Here is a 23,495-nt window from a genome sequence, read left to right on the forward strand (position 1 = left end):
ATGTCAGTTTCACTTATGTTCGGCCATGTGTGCACGAGATGGGGACCAAAGCCAAGCTGGTACAGTTGAGTGGTTGGCTTGCTCAGCCTCGGGTCACGCCTCGTGCACACACGTCCAATCAGGACTGTGCCACCACATCACAGTTAAATTCACAAACTAAACGAACAAATACATATGCTCTTGTATTACATCATGATTCATGACTCTCTCTCTCTCTCTCTCTCTCTCTCTCTCTCTCTCTGTGTGTCAGACAGCATGAGAAAATTCATCCTTTAAAACTTTCCTTCACATGAAGTATGCTAAGACGTACAAGCTTATCCAGAACAAGTAAAGCATGACAGTCACCACCTTCATCCCCTCCCCCCCAGGAAATTTACCACTTTTTTCCTTCTTCTCTCTACATTAGCCTCTAGTTAAACTTGACACCCAATTCAACATCAAACAACAAACTCAGGCTATAATGTTGAGCAGGAATCTAGCCCAAGCTACAACCCTCTCCCTCTCTCTTGCTATTCTCCTCTGCATCTTCTTCATCCCCTACAACATCCGCCTAAAACCACCTCTTTTATTTTCCTCGAACACCACCATTACGATAACCGGAACTCGTGATTCAAACCCGCGATTCAGCCTCTTGATCGGCATCCTAACCCGTGCAGACAACTACGCTCACCGCAACTTCCTCCGCCTCCTATACGGGATCCAATCCTCTCCCTTGGCAGAAATCGACGTGAAATTCGTATTCTGTAACCTCACCAAGCCCGAACAAAGGGTGCTCATATCTCTCGAGATCATGCGATTCAATGACATTATAATCCTTAATTGCTATGAAAACATGAACTCTGGAAAGACTTATGCCTACTTCTCTTCACTCCCTCGGATCCTGCCTCGACGGTACGACTATGTCATGAAGGCCGATGACGACGTTTACTTGAGGCTCGTACCGTTGGCTGTTTCATTGAATTTGTTACCTAGGATTGATTTCTACTATGGGTTCGTGATTCCTTGCGCTAGTATGAACCCGTTCGTGTCTTACATGTCTGGGATGGGGTTTCTGCTATCCTGGGACCTCGTCGAATGGATTAGTGTATCTGATATACCTAAGAATGATACGTTTGGGCCGGAGGATAAGTTGGTCGGACAATGGTTAGATGTTGGGAGGAAGGCAAAGAACCGGTTCTCAAATAAGCCTGGAATGTATGATTATCCTGGAACTAATGGGAGGTGTTCACATGATCTTATTCCGGATACCGTGGCGGTTCACCGGCTTAAGAGGTGGGATCAATGGGTGCATGTCTTGAACTTTTTCAATGTAACCAAAGGACTAAAGCACTCCAAGCTATACAGTGTAGAGTTGAATTGATAAAGAACTATGTGAAGTTTAAGATTAGGAAACATTTTTTTTAACTCGACATTGTTTCAATTTCCAGTTTAGTAATGTAAATCCAAGATATGTTTTCCTAAATACATCGACATGGATCTGGTGAATCAGACATAAGACCCCAGATTTACCAGACACTCTGGGCCTAAACGTATGAGGTGAGGGGAAAATTGCCGAGTCCATGCATAATGTTTCTGAGTCATATATGTAGCCTTACACGCGTTCGATGAACAATGCATCTTAAAATCATGTGGACTTAGCCCAAAAGGTCAATATCATACAATGCCAGGCCAGAGCACTATAGTATCATATCTGATCAATTGCAAAACAGAAAGATAGGAAATACGGCAACATACCCAGACAGTTAACACTGCTACCTTGAAACACTGCAGAACAACACAATGACCTTGAGAACAACAGAAAAACAGCCTCAAGAACCACCTTAAAACACTGCAGTAGTGCAACACAATGACCAGAGTAGTTTTGAAGCCCTTAAGCAATCATTTGATTGCGAACAAAAATCGCTGGCAGTGTCCTTGTGCAACCAAGAATGCACAAGGGGTATGCGGTAAGGAAAATCCAAGTTATAAAAAATAAAGCAGGAATGCGAATAAGTCATCTTCTTAAGAGATGAGAGATGACATTAGTACCACTGGAAATTTGGAACTATAAGGGGATGTAGACAAAATAATCCAACACCATTGCAACCTGTCAAAGTGAATTAGAAACAAAAGAAACCATTCAGTAATTGCACTCAATATGTTACGTCTTCGAACATAAAGGAGTAAGCAGCCAAAATAGGTAAAAATTCTTTGCAAAGAGAATAAATATTGGAGAGAACCTTGGGGCGGAAGAGCAGTGCATGTATAAATGTCATGAATGGGGACATATGCTGAAGAAGAACTAGTTTGACTGCCCAGCAGGAGTTATTATGTTTGACGTCAAGAAGGATGGATCCCCAAACGGCCTGCTTGAATAGCATGAAAACCAGCAAATGTTAGACTTCTACTGTGTCTACGACGGTTTTAATTAAGCTCGGCTTACAACTAAACCAACATTAGAAAAGGGCATGGGAAAGGGCAACAAATAACCAGCCTTTACTAATATTTTCACGACGGAAACATCCAATTTGAGTGTTAAAAGGAGGTAAAAAGAAAAAAAATGCACCCCAAATTGATTGGGTCAAGGATTAAAATTCCCCTTTCATAAATGGACGAAATCAGAGAAAAGTTTTGATTCCTTGTGAAAGTTTCAAATGCAAGATATTACTGACATTAGCAGGAATAGGATTCTTTCGAGTTAGATTTTTGGAAATCCAGGATATAGACATAAGAACGATCTCATTTGACTGCACGGATAAAGAGTTAAAAATCCTTGGCCTCCCTAGATAGTCTCAGTAATCCAAAAGAATGTCGTTTAATAACCATAGGAAATAAAGGCAAAAAACCAAAATTCATCTTTACACCACAATTACCAAGCCATTATGAAAACCTTCTACTCACCTTGGCATAATTACGTACACCAGCGCAAAGGTTATTGCCATAAATAAGGAAAGCCCACCAACTGCAATGTATGCTATGCCCAGGAAATCATTTTTTCCACCAATCCAACTTGTGGTTGAAAGCACCAGCGTCTTTTTGCCGCCAAAGCTATATGTGTTGTAGTTGTTCTTTATTACCACTGCTATGCTCTGGTTAGCTTCAAGATCCACCTCTATCTTTCCATAGAGCTTTCTAAAAGTTGGTAATGCCGCAGTTCGCATCCATACAATGAGATCCACTTGCTCACTTAACTGTTACATGCAGCATGATGAACAAACAATAGTTGCAGGGGAACAGAAACCAGAAAATAATAATAATAAAGTTAGGCATCTATGACTGATAAAACAAATAAAACATGAACATACAGGTATGCTTTTGTTGAGTTTTGCACCCCCAATCAAGCCACTACTCTGGAAATTTTTGGGATAGACATCGGACCCGAATTTATGCTGTTGATCGCTTTTCCAAGCTATGTCCTTTTTACTGATCTCGAGATCTTCCTTCTGATATGAAAGTTGATATGTATCGTTGAACAAACTCCAAGCAATAAGGCCACAAGGAACTATGGGTCCTCCGGCTGTTGTTGATTCTGGGTCACAGTCTTCTGTGTCATACTCGTATGCCTTGCTCCTCAACTGATCGTCGCTTCGACTTTGGACATACCTGGAAATTTAAAGTCATAAGTCAGAGAATGAAAAGTTCAACGATTCCTCTGAAAGTCCATTACTCAATAAATTCAGCCACAGAACTTGATTCTTAAAATTGTATTGCACAAAATATACTGCATTCTAGGGTTTTAATTAAGAGGAACGCCTGAATATGAGGAACGCCTGAATATGTGTCTAAATATGAAACTTACCGGCGATGATTCTGGTAGAAGTTATCGAGCTGATAATATATATAAATGGGACTTTTCATTTTCTTAGGAACCTGAAAATCATTCAAGCAAAATAATTTAGTACATCCACAAGTGGTTAAGCTGATAGGAGAATTGAAATAAAGATTAAAAAAAACCCGCGGACACAGGAGTTGGGATTTCACTAACCGTTAAACTTCTGATACAGGTCTTGTTAGTTTTGGCGCTCTGGATATATGCAAGTGCATCATTGCTATAAGTTGAAGGAACGCAAGCTTTATCATAACGGTCTACAATTTCCACCACCTGCATGTCAAACAAAGAGAAGTTCAGGTTCATTATCAAGTGGATGCTAACTACAAAACTTCACTAATGGAATGGTAAGAAGGAATTCAAAACCATACCTGCTCTGATGCAAACAAGGAAGCAAGGCCGATTGGAATGAAGATGACTCCGACAGAGATGAATGCCGTAATGACCTGAAACCGTGAGAAAAGAGAGACCGTTACTTGCGTGCAAGAGGAGAGAAAACAGCTTTTCCAGAAGATGATTCAGCTAGACATAATATCAAGGACAAACATACCCATCTGTGGGATAGAATTGGTTTGCAAGCAGGAAGCTCTTGTTGAGTGAACTTTGAATCTATAGTATATAAAACAAACATCATGCAAATGAGTTATTAACAATGGAATTACAGGATAACAACAACCGCAAGGAATAACCATGAATTCTGCAACTAAAGTAACCAACCCCGATCGATCGAATATTACGATTGATAAAATCTAGATCGCTAGTAACAACCATGCATGCCCAGAGGAGAACACTTGCCCCAGCCCCCAAAAAAGGGGAGGGGGAGGGGGGAATCATGTATTTATTATTAAGAGACAAAAAGATCATTTCTCCATTTAATGAGTTATTTGGCTAGGAGGAAATGAAAAAGGCAAATGCACCTCAAGTTCTCAACCACAAGATGAAATTCAGCAGTGTGATAAAGGAAACTGATGATATTTTTACCCTAAGGTAGAAATGGCTTAAGAGTGATGAGGGTGTAACTGCTAACAGTAGGCAATAAAGTTCTCTACAGTTGAGGACAACTAGACCCAGCATATCAAAGCTGAGCAAAATCCATCTTTTAACCAACCAATGGTGATGATTATACCCTCCGAAATCCCATTCCTGATTCTAGTTGGCCCTAGCCATCTCTAATACTTAAGAGCATTAACCTAAGCTGCCAGCTGCCCCAAATTAAGAAGGAGAAAGTTGCCTGGCCTCATGATACCTCGTGATAACTTCAGTGTTTGATGTCCACTCAGTGCTTGATTTAGTCATTTACCTTGAGGAATTTGGATAGAAACTGAATTAAAAAAAGCAGAGAACTTTACTGCAGTTGAGCTTTTCGTTGAACTTTGAAGATACTCAAACTACCTTGTAGCTCATACTATGCTAGGGGCCCGTGCACCTTATACAAACCACCAAGGGGCTGGTAAATTGGTAATCTTACAAATTTGATCCATTTAAGAAGAAATCTTATTTTTTGCATATAAAATAGCCTTATCATCATTGCCTAGAAAACATCCTTATCATTAGATACCACACAAGCTGTTGCAGATTCAACCTAACACACAATTGCATGAAGAATAAACCAAGCAAGAAACAAGGAATGCAAGACGCACAAATTTAAGCAGTTCTCCAATAGGGTAATTGGGTACATCCATAGCTCACGCCAGTTTTCCCTACCTAACGAATGAAAAAGAGTACACAACTGACATTGCCACTGCATATAGCATGACTTGATATCCTGGGTTTTGAATCATCAATTACCGAATACCCCTCTTCAGTCCAACATCGACACGGTCACCGGCAAGCCAAAGAGTGAATCAGGCTTCACAAACCCAACACAAACTTTTGCACAGAAAGATTGAACTTGTCAACAACCACCTTATCGTGAGGGTTAAGTCCAAGAATAAAATCTTCACAATATACAATGCAGGATTATCCCCCAAAACATCAAAATACTAGGGTTAGAGAATGTTGATAAATTGAACCAAGTGAAAGAAAAATCATGTAAATCCAAGAGGTCTTCAGCCCAATGGCATCAAGGGTGCAATTAGGTGCTAGTAAGGGGAGGTGCAAGTAAAGGGGTCGGTAGTTCAACTACTCTAAGGTGCTAATCAAACAATAAAAAGAAAAGAAAACATCACGTAAAATGCGAAAAAAAAGGAACGCACATTTGGGTTTCTTGGAATTCTTCTTTTTTGCAGCAGCAGCAGCAGAAGCAGAAGCAGGTGATTCTGAAGGTCCAGCCGCATCCTCAGGGTCCATCATCTTCAAGATATACCTCTAAATACAGAACCAAATATGATAAATTTTAGAGAGAGAAAATGAGCGGGGGGAGGGAGAGAGAGAGAGAGAGAGAGAGAGAGAGAGAGAGAGAGAGAGAGGAATTGGGTTGCCGAGTGGATCGAGAAAGGGGGGAAGACTAACCAGTGCGTGAAAAATAAACTAGGATTTCCATGAGGTTTTGCTGGTTGAGGAACCCGCAACAAGAAGTCAGAGGGAGAGGAGGCCGCGAATCTAGCGGTTTGAAAACCACCCTTGGAGTTCGTTAGTTGGCGCGAGCCTAACTACCGGTCTCTCTCTCTCTCTCTCCCTCAATGCCGATTGCCGAGTCTAAGTTTGCTTCTTACTAGTTTAGAGCCAATGCTTGAACGGAACTCTGTTTGCACATGTAATCCCCCACAAATCATGCACACGTGTTTTTGCGGGATCCGGATTGAGTCCGGCAAAATATCTGAACCGCTCATTTTTTTTAGAACATTTTTATAAGTTGTTAAAAAAAATCAAATCAATCGGATATCGGTGAATTTTGCCCTATAAATTTTGAAAGACCCTTATCATTATCCAATTGAGCTGGATTTTTTCAACAAACCATACAAATATTTCAAGAAAAATGAGAAGTTCGGACCAACTTTCCGGGACCTGAGTTGGGTCCCGAAACACATATGTGCATGACCTGTGGGAATTATCTGTGCGCATAAACTTTGATGCTTAAGAGGAGCATTTGGACTTTGGAGTAGAAATTCTTACAGTGGTGCCCGATGCCCCTTTTTACTACACATTAGGATGAGGCCTACATACTTGTTTTAGAAAAGGGGCCAGGAGCAGCGCCACGTAGTGCCATTGTATATTGAATAAGTTTTCCTTTTGGAGGGAAAATAAAGGAAAAAATAATCCTTATCTTTTGTTCGGTTCGTAATTTAGAACCCACATGCATTAATAGTTCTTGTGAACTAGATATATACTGTGTGTGAAATTACTCTTATTCAACTTGCTGTATGGTGTAATTGTGGTGACGGCATGTCTCTTTCGGGACAGTGGCTACCTCGCAGGAGCACCTTCCAGCCGAATGTTTTAGTGTCTTGGGAATTCCTATGGTCACACTCAAGGGGCATCACTACGCTCATTTCATATTCTTATCTGCTTAATCGATGACAAAAATGGTTCTTAATTTTTAAGAAAGCTGTGGTACGTACCATATATCTATAGTGTGAAGTGCGTACCATTCGAATGCAACAAGTTTCTTTTCATATCAATTCCGTATGATCCTTTATTCACACTATTCGAGCCAACTTACGTACTATTCCTTGCTAATTAGTACAGTACAATTAACCGGGTACCTATTCACTAAATAAACACGAAAACAAGAAACATACTACTACAACACAAGAAGTGACGGTTTTAACCACTTGTTATTATCATTTTAAACATATTTTATACATCAAAGAATTGATTGATCTGCATCAAATCACACGCCAAATTCTCTTTTATTGTTTTGCTCTATACAATGCACTTTTCTTCTTGTAAGCAAATCAATATAAAAAGGGGAAAAAAAAAAAGTGAAGCAGGTAGCTCCAATGGAGACTGGCCCTGAATCCAGCTGCCATGTGACATTGAATCTTCAAGATCCGAACAACCTGGAGATCATTCAACTTGTTTAAAAGGAAAATAGTTACCATATAAAATAGTAAAAATAAACAATCAGTCAACTGAAATTGTACTCTTCACCTCTGCAATCGAGTTTGCGTGCGCTTGATGCTACAAAAACGAAGAAAAATGAACAAAGAAAAAGAAACAAGTGAGATACTTGAACAAGAAATGGACAAACATTCGATCGAGAAATACGTATTTTGAATTTTTTCAGGAATGGGTTTCTCTGGTCTAAGATACACGGAATGGGTTTCTCTGGTCTAAGTGTATCTGTCCTTCCCTGAGGTTGATTTCCCATCATGGGTTTGTGAACGACCCATGAAAGGGAAAGAAATAAGAAAACTAAACAAATATTCACTTCAATGTTTTTTTCCATTTTCCCCCGCCATAAATCTGTGGCGAAACTCATGCTGACTAAGACACGTACGTAAACTAGGAAGGCCTTATGGAATCTAGTTTGAGACAGGTAGTCAGAGCTCAAAACTGAAAGGTCTATTATGATTAGAAAAAGAATGTGTAGGCTGTGTTTGGATCGATAGAGAACTTGTTGAGCGGAAAGAAAAGGTGAGGGAAACATACATTCAATGTTTGACAGTATTTCCCCTACGTTTTCTTCTCCATCCACAAATCCCTCCCCATATCCTAGATCCAAACAAAGTCTTAGTGAAATGTACATTGGGATCACAAACATTAAAAAAAAGGGCCATAAGGGAGGGACTGAAAGGTACAATGTGGTCACAAACATAGAAAAGGGGCCATCCTTCTTATCAAGAAATGAGGTATGATAATGGTTTTAAAGAAGTTAAGTGTGGGAAAATTGGGTTGTAACTTACCTTTGAGAGGGCCGTGCTTTGGGTTTTTCTTTAGACACTTGTGGTTGGGGAGCTTCAACCTTAGAAGTGGGGACATTCTTCACCTGTGAAAGTCAAAACAAGTTGTCAAATCCCTTGTCACATTAGACTAAGTCGAGCAACATCTTCCATCTATGATATAGCTGTTGAATAGCTTGATATACATTGTTGGACCCGTTTTCTAATGGCCTAAGTTTTGGGGACAATTGGTAACTTAACATGGTATTAGACCTCAGGTTGGGAGTAGTCTTGGATTCAAGTCTCTTGTTTCTCATTTGCAATCTCCTTCTCCCCTTCTTGTCATGTTTTGCTCAACCTATGGATATTTGCATCTTCACGTGCAAGATAGGATTTCACATGAGAGAGGACACTGAATAACTTTATATACATTGTTGGGCGCATTTCCTAATAGCTTAAGTTTCAGAGACATTTGGTAACTTAACAACAAAAGCAACATACCAAGTTCCTGAACTGGAGATTATAGAACATTTGGATGTATCTTTGCTTTGCTTGCTTCTGGTCCTTATTCAACAGCCTCCAGAAGCTATATATAGAGCCCATATTCAACACCTTGTTTGCATATATTTTCCATGTGTAGCTGCAAAAAAGAATAGTACAGGAACAATATTTATGATTAGGTCCTGTTTGGCATAGGCTTTTAAGCTGACATTTCAGACTCTTTTAAGAGGATTTTCTTGCCCACTGCAATTTTTGAGGTACTGTCAAAAAATTCAAAAGACATGACATTATCTACACACACACACAAAAACTGGAGAGACAGACACAAAAACCATTTAAAGAAGCTCAAAAAACCTATGCAAGAATTCAAAGAAGTAATGTGGAAAAGCTTCTTATTAACTTACCACTCATTGATACGCTGCAACCCCCCTTTGGAAATCCGGTTCCAATACTCAGGATCCTCCTTGCACTTCTGAAAAAAGTCAGCAATCTTATTCCCGGACTCATCTCCGTTAGTTGGATCAATATGGAACCCCGAAACCCCGTCAACAATGATCTCCGCGGGACCTCCCTGATTGGTCGCGAATGTGGGTAATCCACAGTTCATTGCTTCAATAACCGTAAGTCCAAATGCCTCGTAGAGTGCAGGTTGCACAAAAGCTCCTTTTGTATCAGCAATGCAACGGTAAAGCTCTCCGTTTCGGTGCCTATCAGTTTGTGCTGCTATCCATCTGATTTGACCCTTGAGTTGGTATTTTTCGACCAACATGTGCATCTTTTTTATTTCGGCTGCTTCTTCTCTGTCTTTGGATTTTGAAGGATCAAAGAAACCCGCCACAACAACGAGATTAACCAAACTCCTGAGTCTCTTGTTTTTGCCATACCACTCGGTTAATCCGCTGATGTTCTTCACTACATCAAGCCTTGCCATTGAGAAGATGATGGGTTTTTTCCTGTCTTCTAGGTATCCACTGATTTTCGAACATTTCAGAACATGTTAGTTGCTTGTGCTATCAAATTTACAGGAAACAATACTTCTTATTTTCCACAGTTGAAATTGAAGCAGTAGAGAAGAAAACAATGTATCAAGTGGTTGTTTGTCGAAAAGTTTATATTGTTAATTCTTGGTCTCAATCTAAAAACATCAAAATTGATACTTTGGAAAATCAGCTTTTAAGTTGCTTTATCCAAAATAGAAGCAGGAATTGCGTTCTAAAGTTAACATAAACAGCGCCAAAAGAAATAAAAACTGGAGTATAGTTAAGAGAGGTTGAGGACCAAAAAACTGAAGCAGTTTTATCCAAGGGAAATTTGGCAATGAAAATGAAGCTACGCGTAGCTTTAAAAGGAAGGAAACACTAAAGCGGTGTTCTTCTTTTTGAAGTTGCATATGTAATCATATTGGGAATTCATGATAGTTTAGAGACTCTTGACGCTTACATGTGCTCACTGTTATCGACTTTATTGAAGAGAAGTTCTTCAATGGAAGGACGAAATAATGTGAATCGCTTCTGCTCCGTGTGAGGGAAATAGACAGATTGATCTGCCCCGGGAGCAGCAATATTGAATTTGGGATCGAAAACATCGATGCCGGAAACAACTCTGCAGAGCCCTGGAAGCGTAAATGCAGTGTGGCTTTCATACTGCCCAGGCCTATCTTTGCTGCAACCATAGAACATTCTCCATGTTACGATGTTATTTTTGTTTAAGGTTTTTCATTTTATTCCCACATCTCAGCTTAAATTCTGACACCTGTTTGGAATCGTTTTCGTTTTCTTCTTCATAGCAAATTAGTTTCGCAAACTGTTTCTGAAAAAGTATTTTGGGGAAATTTTTTGAAAACAGCCAATTTTTCAGGAAACACAAAAAAGAGGTTTTCAAAACTTTGGATTCTTCAATGTTTCATCTTGAAAACTGTTTTGTCATATAAATGAACCGATATGAAAACGATTGTTATCCAACTTTTCATTGTGAAAGGAATTGGAAATGTTAGCACACACAAAGACGAAACGAAAAAGGTGAAAGCAATTGGAAATGTGAAAGCAATTCTCTAACCTTCCAGCGATCTCCTGGTATGTGCTTGTGATGATGAAATCTGCTGCATTCATTGCAATAGTATCAGCTGTGAATTGGCATGAGAAGTGGTACTTTGGGTCCAACTCTTTCCACTTAAGGTCTGAATCCTCATACTTTGTCTTCTCCAAAGCATGTGCAATAGTCCCCTGGCCAAAACACTCCAAGTCAGTAAATATATTCCTCAACAAATAGTTTAAAATTTGCCAGAACTAATGAAGCCACCAGAGTTGCTCCCAGTTTGCTAGCCAAAAGTGATGCCACCAAATTCCCATCGGTATAGTTTCCAATGATAAGATCTGGTTTATCTTCCATGTGCTCAAGGATTTTCTCTGCAGCATCCTATTTATTGAAAACGAAAGGTGAAAATTTACAAACAAAACAATCCATTAAACTTTGTTTGGATCTCGGATTTGTGGAGAGATTTATGAAGAGAAAACAAAAAGACATGGGCAATAAGTGGAACTTTGGATATGTTTCCATAGTTTTTCCCATTTCTTTTTGTTTCTCCCCAAAACTTACACATCCAACGTATTTAAGCAAAAGGTTGTAAAGGCGAAATTGGGGAAACGGTATTTGATGACTAATGTCGCAAATACCTGAGTAAACCTTTCAAGGTAGGGGTATATATCAAAACGTGAAACCCATTGTGGAAGCACTCCATTTTCTGTCTTGAAAGGCACCCGAAGGATGTTGGAGTGCTTCGTATCTGCGATTGGTTCCAACTCCACATTGCACTTAGTCCCCTTAGCATCGGGGATTAGTCGAGTTACCTGATATAATCAATAAGAGCATGATCAATTCTTATGCAGTTGATAGGAAAAAGAAGCTTCGTGTCAATTTTGGCACTCACAACAAGAATTTGAGGCTTCATGTTAAGGCCTTGCTGCTTCATCCGGATGAGCAGTTCTTCCTCCAAAGCAACCACTTGATCCAAAACATAAACCACCTGTTGAGTGCAATCAAGTGAAGTTTCAATAAACTATTACATCAGATACATGAACTTGGTATTGTTTTTGTTTCCATCATCTTCATCTTCATTTTTTTTTCATGCTTTGGGCTAGAACATAAATAAAATAAAATAAAATAAACTTTAAAAGCATGCATTGTGTCTTGACTCTTGAGAAATGGATTGTTTTCAAGGAGTTATCAAAAACTGTTTTCAGAAACAAGTTTCGTGTTCCAAGAAAGTTTTGAAAACAGAAAACAGAATTGCATACCTGTCCACCGGTGTCTGGCAAACCAAGAACATCGGCTTGACCAAAATACCCATGGACTGAGAACAGTACAACATTGAAGACTGTTGGAACCCTGCCAAAGAACTTCTCAATATTTAATGGGTCAGGTGCTTGGAAAATCTCTGAAAGTGACCTCATTGTCTCCTTCACTCTTTCTGCAGTATCACCCCATCCCTTCTCAAATCCCCATCGCTTAAACCTGTAGGAGATATTATACTAGATGTCAATCTCATACCAATAGCACTACGTTAAAAAATTCTGTACAAAAGCAGAAAATGAAACTTATGGCTCGGATTCACACGACGATCACCTTGGCTCAAAGTCCTGATATGGTGTGTCCTTGGGTAGGGTTGAAAGGGCTGCTTCGGCTATTATTAGCGCAGTTTGAAGCTTTGAAGCTGTGTTGACAGTCTCATTGATCATCAGTTTCTGCATATTTCAAACCAAACCATGATTAGAAACAGCTCATTCTATTATAAACAAGGTTAAAACAACAGGTTTAAGCGATGCGATACGCCAAACTACTTTATATCATATATGCAGCAGAAATAAACTTTTGATGATACACAGTTTTTGAACTTCGACCATATAACATGGATGAGCAACAAAATTCATAATGCCATGCACTGCATATCGCACCATGAATTAATCTTTTGGTATCGCAAAATATTTACCCAAGCGTATGTATCAATTTTACAGGTTTTACCTCTAAGCGAAGCATACTGAATTGTAATAGAGGTGTCATACCGTAAGATTTTCCCTCCCGTAGATATGCTTACGTTTACCAATATGTATTGATTTCAGCTCTAAATGTATCAACTCGAACGATTTTGACAACACCGACTATGAATTTGGAAGAAAAAAAAAAACAGTTGTTCTCATACTTCTCCATGGTGATTCAAGGAGAGTAGGTAGTCCACAAGATGCTGCGCACCCTGTGAGCCTGAGCCACCATTCAGATTGGAAGTAAGGAACTTCGAAACGAAATGGAGTCCATTTCCAATTGATGAAGATAGGGTGAGGTGAGGCATTGAGAAGTCCATCGCTCCAAAATCAACCTCTAATGCATTCTCATCTTTTGCCCTGCAATTTCGGAAAACAAATGTGTCAACTTGACAAACTCACAGCATATTACACAATAAATCAAGGCCAGTTTTCTGTGAGTTTCCTGAATCACAGAATACTCACAAAATGTCTCACCCAATGCTACTGACACATTTTAGGATATAGATTAAGACATATATGTGTCCAGAGTCATCCGATGCACGTAGGCCCAAGATGCACATGGAACCTACACATATATGTGTCTCGACGTCTGTGTTCAATTATTTTCCAAATGTCTCACCCCCACCTCATTAGAGTGTTCTATGTACTTAGTTTGCTTGGTTTCATGTGACCTTTTCTTTCTGGGCATCTAAAATTGAAATTTGTGCTATTCATGGTTCCAAAGTTGAAAAAGATGGGAATTTCGATTGAACAACGGTAAAGGAGCAAAATTTGAAGAAACCTGTAACAATGTTGGGAGAGTCCCCGCCCAAATTTTGCTCGGTGCTCACACGTGCGGAGGTTATAATTAACAAATGTGAGACAAACTAACACTTCCCGTTAAGAGGTAAACAAAGAATCTGTGACCTAGACATCATAACGAAACTAGGTGCACTAAAAGCACAAACAGTCAGACAATCAATGAAGAAGAGAGTCTTGTTCCTAAACTTCCCCTAGCTCTGATACCATACTGGAGCACTCAACCAATACTCAAAACCAATTGGTTATGAGTGTACTGTCTAAACTTCTACGAGTTAAAATTCTTTCCGCCCGCGGCAAAAAACCTAGATTTCCCCCAACCTCCATTAGCAATCTGAACCATGCTCTTGTAGGTAATATTAAAATTTGGGTTTTAGTTTGTAAAATGGATGATCGGACATCAACGGGTATGTAGAATTTTGCATGGATATAACATCGTGTGGGTCCTACAATACGACGGTGGAACCCACAATGGCACTGATGAAAAACACATTGCTAGCGGAAAGAATTTAAACTCAAACTCATATGGTACCTTAAAAATTCATCAATGCGGGGCAATCTTTGTAACCTCTTGCAGTTATGACTAAGACTGTAAACGAATCGAGCAGCTCGCGAGCTCGGCTCGTTCGACAAAAGCTCGGCTCATTAAGGGAGGTTCGACTTGATTAAAAAGACTCGTTTAGTAAATGACTAAGCTCGACTCATTAAGGGCTCAGCTCGTTAAGACTCGAGCAGAGCTCGAACTCAAATTTTTGGATGGTTTAGTAAACAAGCTCAAATTAAGTGCCATAGATAAGATAAGTTTGAGAATAAAATACCAGTCCTCATCAACTATCATTTCTTTGCATCTCAAGTACTCAGCAGCCGTGATTCCCTCTACTGATAGGTCAACAGAGCTCACTTTAACGAATTCCCAGAACCCTGGATTTGGTCTGATGGCAAATGCAACGTAAGGAGGAACAACAGCCGCCTCCTGCAAATTCAATGCCGAAATGGGATTGAAAAAGTTAGCCTGTGATCTTGAAATGTTTTGGAAGACAGAATTGAGAAACAAGAATGAATAAGCCCAATTGTTCAGTTCAATAATGCTCTATTTAACAAATAGTGTCGAGATGTTAAATTTTATTTTTTTCCCACAGTCACTCGTGTCTTGAAATATTTACGTGCATTAATGTCGAGATTAGAGAATTCGTAAAAAAATTACTTTTTCAAGACCCGACCCACTAAATCAATTGTACGGGGAGCCAAGGGGAGCTTCAAGCAAACACCCTGGCCTTGAAAAATACACTAAAATTTTGTATTTTTTTTTGCATATAATTTTATTTTTCTTTCATTTTTTTTTTATTGTCGACACTAAATTATTCATGAGTAATGAAAGTAAAAAAAAACTTCACTTAAATTTATGAATATGTAGATAATATAACTCAACAAAACAAAGTAAATTAAGCACAATTTAATTTTATTCGTAATAAAAAAAATTCATTTATATAGAGTTTTGTATACAAAGAAATTTCTTTTACGTTTTTGTCACCACTGAATTAAAACCCTGAAGCTGTCACTGTGGGAAGCAAACCCACCAACTAACCGAAATAACTCTTGGGACTCAAAATACTTTATACTTTAGCAACGTTCCAAGTTTGTATTTTATTCCTTCTATACTTTTATTAGAAGTTGTCCATTTGACTTGCAACATGAGGGTCCAATGATGAGAGAAGTGAAAAAAATGAAACTTCTTCCAAATGTTACTCCATATCTTAAGCTGAATTTGACAAAAACATTAGCCCTATGGAAAACTATGACCTCGTGATACAAGTCAAAACGATGTAACGACATCGTTTTGCTGGATTTTTTTTACGCGTTTTTAGAAATGTTAATCATCCAATGACTTTATTTGAATTCTTTTGATGCACAAGGCTAGCTCTATCGTAACGCTTGTCCCACATCTTGAAAAACAAACCTGGGTTGTGCATAAAATGTAGCCGAGCAAGCCGCTCAAGACCTGCTCTCTTTCGGCCTTGTCGTTGATGACGATCTCCATTTCACCCATCAGATGGTGAAGCTTCATCAACCTCTTCCCCTTCTCGACGTACTTAGCGAAGCACCTCTTCATATGGTACCGGCTCTCCCTCAATGCGTCCGGCATGCTATCGGCTATCGTCTCTGACCGCTTTAAGGCCGGAGAAATACTAGAAGCAGAAGCCATGTTTTCGCAATAACAGAGATGTATATAACTAAAGAGACTTGTTTGGTTCCAATGTATTTTTCCTTGAATTTGTTTGGATACTTATAGATATATATATTTCTAGAATAAGTTTTTTTTTGGTTGCGTGAAGCGTGTGTCTTTTTGTTTGGAAATGGCCAAAGAAAAGAAAAGCAGAATGCAACAAGAGGAGAAAGGAGATTCTTCAAGGCCAGCAGAGAAAAATGTCACAGAAAGGAGAGATTCCTGGTTGGAAACCAAGGTAATCTCTCTCTCTCTCTCTCTCTCTGGAGGATAATTCTTTTCTTTATGTTTTTCATTCATTCTATCATTCATTAGTTTGTTGATCAGCGAGGAGAAAGAAAAGAATACTACTAATTCCAAGGGGTAGCTCAAGTAGCAATCGCAAACCCAGACGTTTTGAGTAGGGGTGGGTAATAGGTAATTTCGTGTCATTTTCGTGTTATATATCAAAATCTTATTTATAAAATTCCACAACATTTTTCAACTTATCAAATCTTTCGTGTCATGTTCGGGTCGTGTCATTTTCGGGTTGTGTTGTCATGTCAAAAAGTTTTACTTTTCGCTAAATTTTTATTTTTTTTAGTTGACAATTCATCAAACTAATGTCCAATGTATAGAATTACCTATAAAAATATTTATTTTTAGCTCAATTATATGAATTTATTTTGTTTTTCGCGTCGGGCATGCCCATCCCTAGTTTTGAGTTCAAAATTTGACAACCTCTTGGAGTCCAGCCAATAAATTCGGCTGCAAGAGAGAAATCTTTTGTGAATTCCTTAGTCTCGGCGTCTGAACCATTGAACAAAAACAGGAATACTAAACAGGGGAATTGCCTTGTACCACCCGTCAAATCTTATGTAACCCATTTTGCTTGTATTGGTGTTCCGGTCCAATCTGCCATTGAAATCTGTCCGTTCCAAAACCTAAATTAAGTACTTACTCCCTCCGTCCAAAATTCTTAGTCCTCTATAGTTTTATGTGCAATTTTCAATAGCCTATATCTCTCAGTGTATATTGTTTAAAATATGAAACATGGATCTTGTTTGATAGCTTTTAATTATTTCTATAAAACAATGTTTTCAAAAACATAAAAAAATAATATACATTGAAAAATATAGACAATTAAAAATTACACGTTAAACCGTAGAGGACCAAGAATTTGGGACGGAGGGAGTATTTTTTAATAAAGTAATTTCAAGTTAAAAAATAATGTATTTACATAAATAATTTTTCTAGCAATATGGATCTTATTTGATAGATCTCATTGAAATCTTTTGAATGGTGCAAAAAAAATCAAAAAATTATTTTTCATTTATATTATTTTTTAGTTTGAAATTGTGAAATAAATTCTTATTTTTTTAGAAGGTGTTTTGTTTTCAAAGACGCTACTCACACAACAATCCAAACACAACAACTTACACAATCTCTCACATATATGTGGGGTCAACACATAGTAGTGTGTGTGAAGCCCACATACATGTGAGAGTGTAAGTTATTGTGTTTGAATTGTTGTGTGAGTATCATTTTTTGTTCTGGAACGGATAGAATCTTGAGAGATTCTTGAAGATGAGAAGATTGTCATGGAAGCGAAAACAGAATTCTTAAATCCCATTCCACAACACCTTCTTACAAAATAAATACTTATTTCAAATTTTCAAACTTAAAAATAATGTAAATGAAAAATATTTTTTTGATTTTTTTAGTACCGTTCAAAAGATCTCAATGAGATTTATCAAGCAAGATCCATATTGTTAGAAAAATTATTTGTGTAAACACATAATTTTTGAGTTTGAAATTACCTTCTTAAAAAATAAGTACTTATTTTGAGTTTTGGAACGGAATCAGATTCTTGAAGATGAGAAGATTGTCATGGAAGCGAAAACGGAACAAAACATCGAAGACAAAACTAGAGTTGTACCCGTTCAATGCACTAGACAAAAGAAGTCATTTGGTTTGGTTTGGTTTGGTTTGTTTAAATCCTGAAAAGACAGTAAAAATTGAGGACAATTTAATTTTCCTATAGGAGTTAGAGTACAGATACCACGTGCAACAAAAGAGCAAGCGATGGAGGCCAGATTTATTTCTGTTGCACAAAAAAGAAAAAGAAAAAGGAGTAGGCTAGATAATCTAATATCACAAATTCGGCCTGTCAATGGACCGGATTCGATCCGGATCCGATCCGAAAATCCGATCCTGATCCGGATCCGATAATGTCAATCCGAAATCCGATAATTCGAATCCGGTAATTCAAATATGGATTCGGATCGGATCGGATCGAATTAAATCCGTTATCAATCCGAATTCCTACAAATTCTAGCTGTCCATTGTTCGGATGAAAAATCGAGCCATCCATTGCCGAAATGAACGGACAGATTGGCCGCACTACACGTGTAGTGCGGGAGTGCACTACAGCACCCCCGTATCCCACAATAACACCCCCCACATTGGTTGGCTAATCCGGTCATTTTTTATAAGTGAGTTAGGGGTTTGGATAGGATTAACAATTTAATCCTGGTGTTCTTCTAAACTCTTTGTTTGATTGCACAATAGAGGTTTGGATTAGGAATACCATGGTATTACCAAACCTCCCAATTCATGGGATTGTCAATATCACCTCCCACTAGGTATTTCTAATCCTATCCCAAGCTCTGTGATGCAAAAGACGTCATCGCCCATGATATTTTCTGTTAATAACAGTAGTACCATTATTAGTACTTACCCACCTGTGCGCCAAAAATCCTAAGTTTTGCTTGTTTTCTTTTCTGCCTTCATATGAGCACCATTTTTGCATTACAGACATGTTAGGGATAGTTGGGAGGGTGGGGGAAGCTTATGAGTTTGTCAGAAAGTTTAAGCTCGCTGCAGATGTCCACCGCATGCGTGTGGAGTCACTCTGGATCTCACAAAATACAAAAAAAATACCTATAAATTTTAATTTTGTATGGGGCTTTATAAAAAAATCAGCTCCAACGAATATCGTTAAGTATTTTTTATGAATTCATAGAATGAAATTGCTCAATTTTGCCTTACGAATCCAGAAAAAATACTTACTGATATTCGTTGGAGTTGATTTTTTACAGAGCTCCATAAAAAATTATTTTAAAATTTGTGGATATTTTTTTGTATTTTTGTAAGACCCAAAGTGAGCTTCACATATGTGCAATAGACTTAGTGCGGTGACCATAACACTTACCAACTTCAGAAGTTTAGGATCCATTCTCATGGCTTGCAGAAATTATGGAGAACTTGAATTAGGAAAAATACATATGCAGATACCAAGGGCAAAATACATACGCAGAGACCAGGTTACAAAGTGGCATTGGCAAAATACACAAGAATTTGGTTTTTCACCCGTGGATGTTATTGGAAAATGCAATTTGTTATCCTATCCCTTGGTATTCCAATCCCATGATTTAATCTTTATACAATCAAACACCTACTTGAGATTGCACTTAGGATTATCAATCACATATTCTTACAAATCCCACCTCCCTATTAATCGTATTTAATCCAACACACTTATGAAACATGGCCTAGGACTCCTAGTCCATCCCGTGAGAACGAAACCAAAACAGGCTTTTTGGAAGCGGAAAAATTTTAAAATAGCCCCCAACCTTTACAACAAAATTCAATTAGACTCCCAACTCCTTAACTTCAATTTTACCCCCAACGTTATATTCCGTTAATCAAAACGCCCCTCTCCGTCCAAATGACTAACGAATTCCATTAAAAGCTCAGTTAAATAGCATCCCGATAGAATTTCAACGATCCGAGCCGCTCAATGTGTTCAAAATGTGATTTTAAAGGCACTCACAAAAAAATCAGCAAAAAAAAAAAAAGACCGGGAAGGGCTTGATCTAAATAGTTTTTTTATTGAACTATTCAATAAAAAACTGTTCAAATCAAGCCATTTTCGGTCCTTTTTTTGTGCTAATTTCTCGCGAGTACCCTTAAAATCACGTTTTAATCATATTGAGCGACTCGGATAATCGAAATTCAACTGGAAAAGGGGAGGTGCGGATCGATCGGGATTTTGTTTAAGTCCGAACGTCCGGATTTTGCTTCAGTCTGCACCTCCCCTTTTCCGATTGAATTTCGATGAGCCGAGCCACTCAATGTGATTAGAACGTGATTTTAAGGGTATCCGCGAGAAATTAGCAAAAAAATGACCAGAAAATGCTTGATTTGAACAGTTTTTTTATTGAACTATTCAATAAAAAACTGTTCAGATGAAGCCTTTCGCGGTCAATTTTTTTGTTGGTTTCTCTGAAGTATCCTTAAAATCACGTTTTGAAAAAATTGAGCGGCTCGGATCATCAAAATTCGATCAGAACGATATTTAACAGAGCCTTTAACGGAATCCGTTAGTCATTCAGACAGAAGGGGGTGTTTTGATTAACAGAATATAACGTTGGGTAAAATTAAAGTTTTTAAAAGATTGGAAGTCTAATTGAATTTTGGTGTAAAGATTGGGGGCTATTTTGAAATTTTCCCTTTTGGAAGCACCACCAGGGTAGTCCAATCCGGCTACCAAACAAGGCATCTTCAAATGCGAGAAAAAGGAATATGCCCGAAGGGCAAAAGTGCCAAAAAAACATATTCTTTTCATCTTGATTTGTTTGTTCAATCTCGAATTTTCAACTTATTAAGAAAATCAAATTTGATTAATTGATTTAAAAATTTACATAATTTGATCCATTGATTTTGAAATTAAATTGTTAATTTAAAATATGTATAAGTCAAAAAAAAAGATAAACAAATCGTGACGCAAAAGTAACTTACGTGTCCAGAACTTCGGCCGAAAGTATGTGGACTCGTCCGGTTTTACCACCAGCCCAATGGGCCCACAATTCTGACCATGTGGTCTTTCTTTTGACATAACCTGGTACTGTACCGGAAATTGCTATGGGTACAACACCACTTTGTGTACAATACTTGTACACGACATCATGTGGGAACCATTTTGAGATTTCACATAAATATTTCGAGCATTTTAATTTGCTTAGAATATTTTTTTAAGGGTCTTTGTAAAATAACAGTTCAGCCGGATATTGGTAAGCGCTCGATCCATACGTTATTTGCTGGTTCCGTGCGATTAGAGACTAAAAAAAGAACGTATGGATCAAACACTTACCGATATTTGGCTAAACTATTTTTTTACAAAAACCCTTCAAAAAAAATTCTGAACAAATTAAACAGCTCAAATTATTTGTGTGGGATTTTGAAATGGTCCCATATAAAACGAAGTACAAATATTGTACATATAACAAGACTCGTACCTGTACCCAAACAAAATGAGACTAATCGAGAACTAGCGCCCACAAAAAGCAGCTAAGAGAGATACTACTAGACTCATCCATGAGACTATCCATGCAAAATTTCACCTCTCAATCCGTTGGCCTAACCCCGAAAATCAAACTCACACATAAACCGCTTGCCCTACCCTCGAAAATCAAACTCACCCCTAAATGGGTTAACCTGACCCAAAAAAATCGAACTCAAAGCTAATACTACTGCCAAAACCTCAGTGGAGACAACTCGTTGTTGGGTGACGATGTGGTCGTTTTACTACTCTGTACTATACACTGGGACCCACTCGAACACAAAAACTTCGCTTTTTCATCCTTTTGTGGGCCCGCCTTCTACTAGGATATACCATCCGCATTTTTGAATTGAACCGCTCGTTCATGGACCGACACGTGTACGTTGTACCGAACCTCCCACCCCACGACACCACCCAACTACTGTACATAATAAGACCCCGTAGGTGGTTTCTTTATTGATAACCTTATCGACCACTTATTGGCTGAAATCTCCGCGTGTCAGTCTAGTGGATCGATCGCCCGGATCTCGGTATCTCACGTCTATTCGCGGAACGAGGGATGCTGCCAAACACTCAGCCAAGCAACCGATTCGGCCGTTCATTTCGACAATCGATAGTTTGGATCTTTGCCGAGTAATTGATAGCTCAAATTTATATAAGTTCGGATTCAATCTGAATCGTTCGTGTCAAGATGAACAGCCGAATCGACCGATTTACATCTGCTTGGCAGCTATGCCGCTCTGCATTAGGAGAGGGTACGTCTAAGATTTGTGCTTAAGAGAAATCATGTACAATTTTCTTGCTAATTGCTCTTCCCGTCTCAAATTTTTTGTCTACTTTTACTTTTTCGGATATTTTAGAAAATTATTCATATTTTCAAATGCACAATGTTTTTAATATGTAACATGATTTTATTTGATGGACCTCGATTTTATTTATTAAAAAAAGTTTTCAAAATCATGTAAATATTGTGAATTGAAAATTTTAAGTATTAAAAATGGCCCGTATTCAGAAAAAAACAAACAAAAAAAATTGGGACGAATGAAAGTATATTATAGCAATGGCCGAAATGTTGCTTCAATGGTTTCGTACCTGTTTTTACAATCACCACTCTTCCCTTCATTTTAAACAAATTCATCCAACAACTCTCCTTACCCAAACTTTGAATTAATGCAAATTTTACTTAATTTCATTAACTAATTTTGAAAGCTACTGATGATAACATAAATTTCGAAAATATATTACAAATCGGAAATCTTCAATTTGTGAAACTTTTCTTTTTATACTTTTTTATGTTTTTGTTGTTTTTCAATGGAAATGTCTAAAATAATTTGAGGGGAGGAGAGGTTCGACGAAATCAGTGAGTTTTGGGAGAAAAAAAAAATGACTTGACAAAGTTACCTATATATGACAAAAGGCTTGTAGCTCAATGGTATTTCCTGGTTCTTCTCTTGTGGGAGGTTAGTCTTCAAGTCCCATCAGGGATGTTTGTGGTTCAGGATTATAGACTCGCCTTTGAATCCGTTTGGACTACGAACTACCTCTTAACCTCTGCTAATATATATCGCTTGCAAAAAAGAAGAAGCCACATATATATATAAAATTTGTACCGAATATAGCACCAAGAATACCTATAGCTATACTATATATATAACATTTTATAAACCTAGGGACAAAGGTAAGTGTAAGGGTGGGATGGCCGGGTCGAACCACCTCTAACCTTGCTAAAATCACCGTGTATGTAGTATTAAAATGCACATTAAACATACGTAATGTACTTATGTAGGCCCTTCTAAACTTCAAAAAATAAAATAAAAAGTGGTTATGTGGTGTAAAGCGATTACTTCCTAAAGTGTATATGTAATTTTTGGACAAGTATGAATAACAAATAATTTTTTTTTTTGTAAAGTATAATTCCTCGGACTTTGTGCTTAAATTTCGAGCTATATGTAAAGAAAATTTCAGAATTCGACATCTATGTGAATATGGAAAATTTCGGATTCTAAATTCAATCATTTCCTCTGTGTAAATTTAGGAGCCC

General features: G+C 38.0%; 3 protein-coding genes across 8 annotated transcripts; 1 reads left to right on the top strand and 2 right to left on the bottom strand.

Annotated features, from left to right (window-relative positions):
* The first annotated feature begins 88 nt into the window (after window positions 1–88).
* On the top strand, window positions 89–1,404 carry LOC131302701 (uncharacterized). Its single transcript, XM_058329470.1, has one exon. It carries the CDS (start codon window positions 461–463, stop codon window positions 1,358–1,360), a length of 900 nt encoding a protein of 299 aa, XP_058185453.1. The 5' UTR covers window positions 89–460; the 3' UTR covers window positions 1,361–1,404.
* A 333-nt stretch (window positions 1,405–1,737) lies between these two features.
* LOC131302700 (ALA-interacting subunit 1-like) lies at window positions 1,738–6,460 on the bottom strand. 5 transcript variants are annotated; one of them, XR_009191887.1, is made up of 10 exons: window positions 6,260–6,460; window positions 6,004–6,115; window positions 4,359–4,417; window positions 4,180–4,254; window positions 3,965–4,081; window positions 3,779–3,849; window positions 3,285–3,582; window positions 2,881–3,170; window positions 2,220–2,345; window positions 1,738–2,086 (listed from the first exon to the last, which is right to left on the bottom strand). XR_009191887.1 is itself a non-coding variant. In XM_058329466.1 (9 exons), exons 2-9 carry the CDS (start codon window positions 6,098–6,100, stop codon window positions 2,282–2,284), a joined length of 1,074 nt encoding a protein of 357 aa, XP_058185449.1. In that variant the 5' UTR covers window positions 6,101–6,115; window positions 6,260–6,422; the 3' UTR covers window positions 1,738–2,281. The 5 variants fall into 5 exon arrangements, 3 of the variants coding, with proteins under 3 accessions (XP_058185449.1, XP_058185450.1, XP_058185451.1); XR_009191886.1 differs by having other exon boundaries at window positions 2,220–2,348; window positions 6,004–6,273; XM_058329466.1 differs by having other exon boundaries at window positions 1,738–2,348; window positions 6,260–6,422.
* A 1,045-nt stretch (window positions 6,461–7,505) lies between these two features.
* Window positions 7,506–16,440, bottom strand: LOC131302702 (sucrose synthase 7-like). 2 transcript variants are annotated; one of them, XM_058329471.1, is made up of 16 exons: window positions 15,865–16,440; window positions 14,726–14,880; window positions 13,268–13,466; window positions 12,694–12,812; window positions 12,366–12,582; window positions 11,999–12,094; window positions 11,745–11,918; window positions 11,371–11,487; window positions 11,128–11,294; window positions 10,513–10,734; window positions 9,477–10,043; window positions 9,073–9,211; window positions 8,596–8,678; window positions 8,342–8,404; window positions 7,841–7,870; window positions 7,566–7,749 (listed from the first exon to the last, which is right to left on the bottom strand). In XM_058329471.1, the coding sequence occupies exons 1-14, from the start codon at window positions 16,108–16,110 to the stop codon at window positions 8,344–8,346; spliced, it is 2,562 nt and encodes an 853-aa protein (XP_058185454.1). In that variant the 5' UTR covers window positions 16,111–16,440; the 3' UTR covers window positions 7,566–7,749; window positions 7,841–7,870; window positions 8,342–8,343. The 2 variants fall into 2 exon arrangements, with proteins under 2 accessions (XP_058185455.1, XP_058185454.1); XM_058329472.1 differs by lacking the exon at window positions 8,342–8,404 and having other exon boundaries at window positions 7,506–7,749.
* Window positions 16,441–23,495: the final 7,055 nt, after the last annotated feature.

The sequence above is a fragment of the Rhododendron vialii genome, chromosome 10a (genome assembly GCF_030253575.1).
Source record: "Rhododendron vialii isolate Sample 1 chromosome 10a, ASM3025357v1".
Taxonomy (NCBI): Eukaryota; Viridiplantae; Streptophyta; class Magnoliopsida; order Ericales; family Ericaceae; genus Rhododendron; species Rhododendron vialii.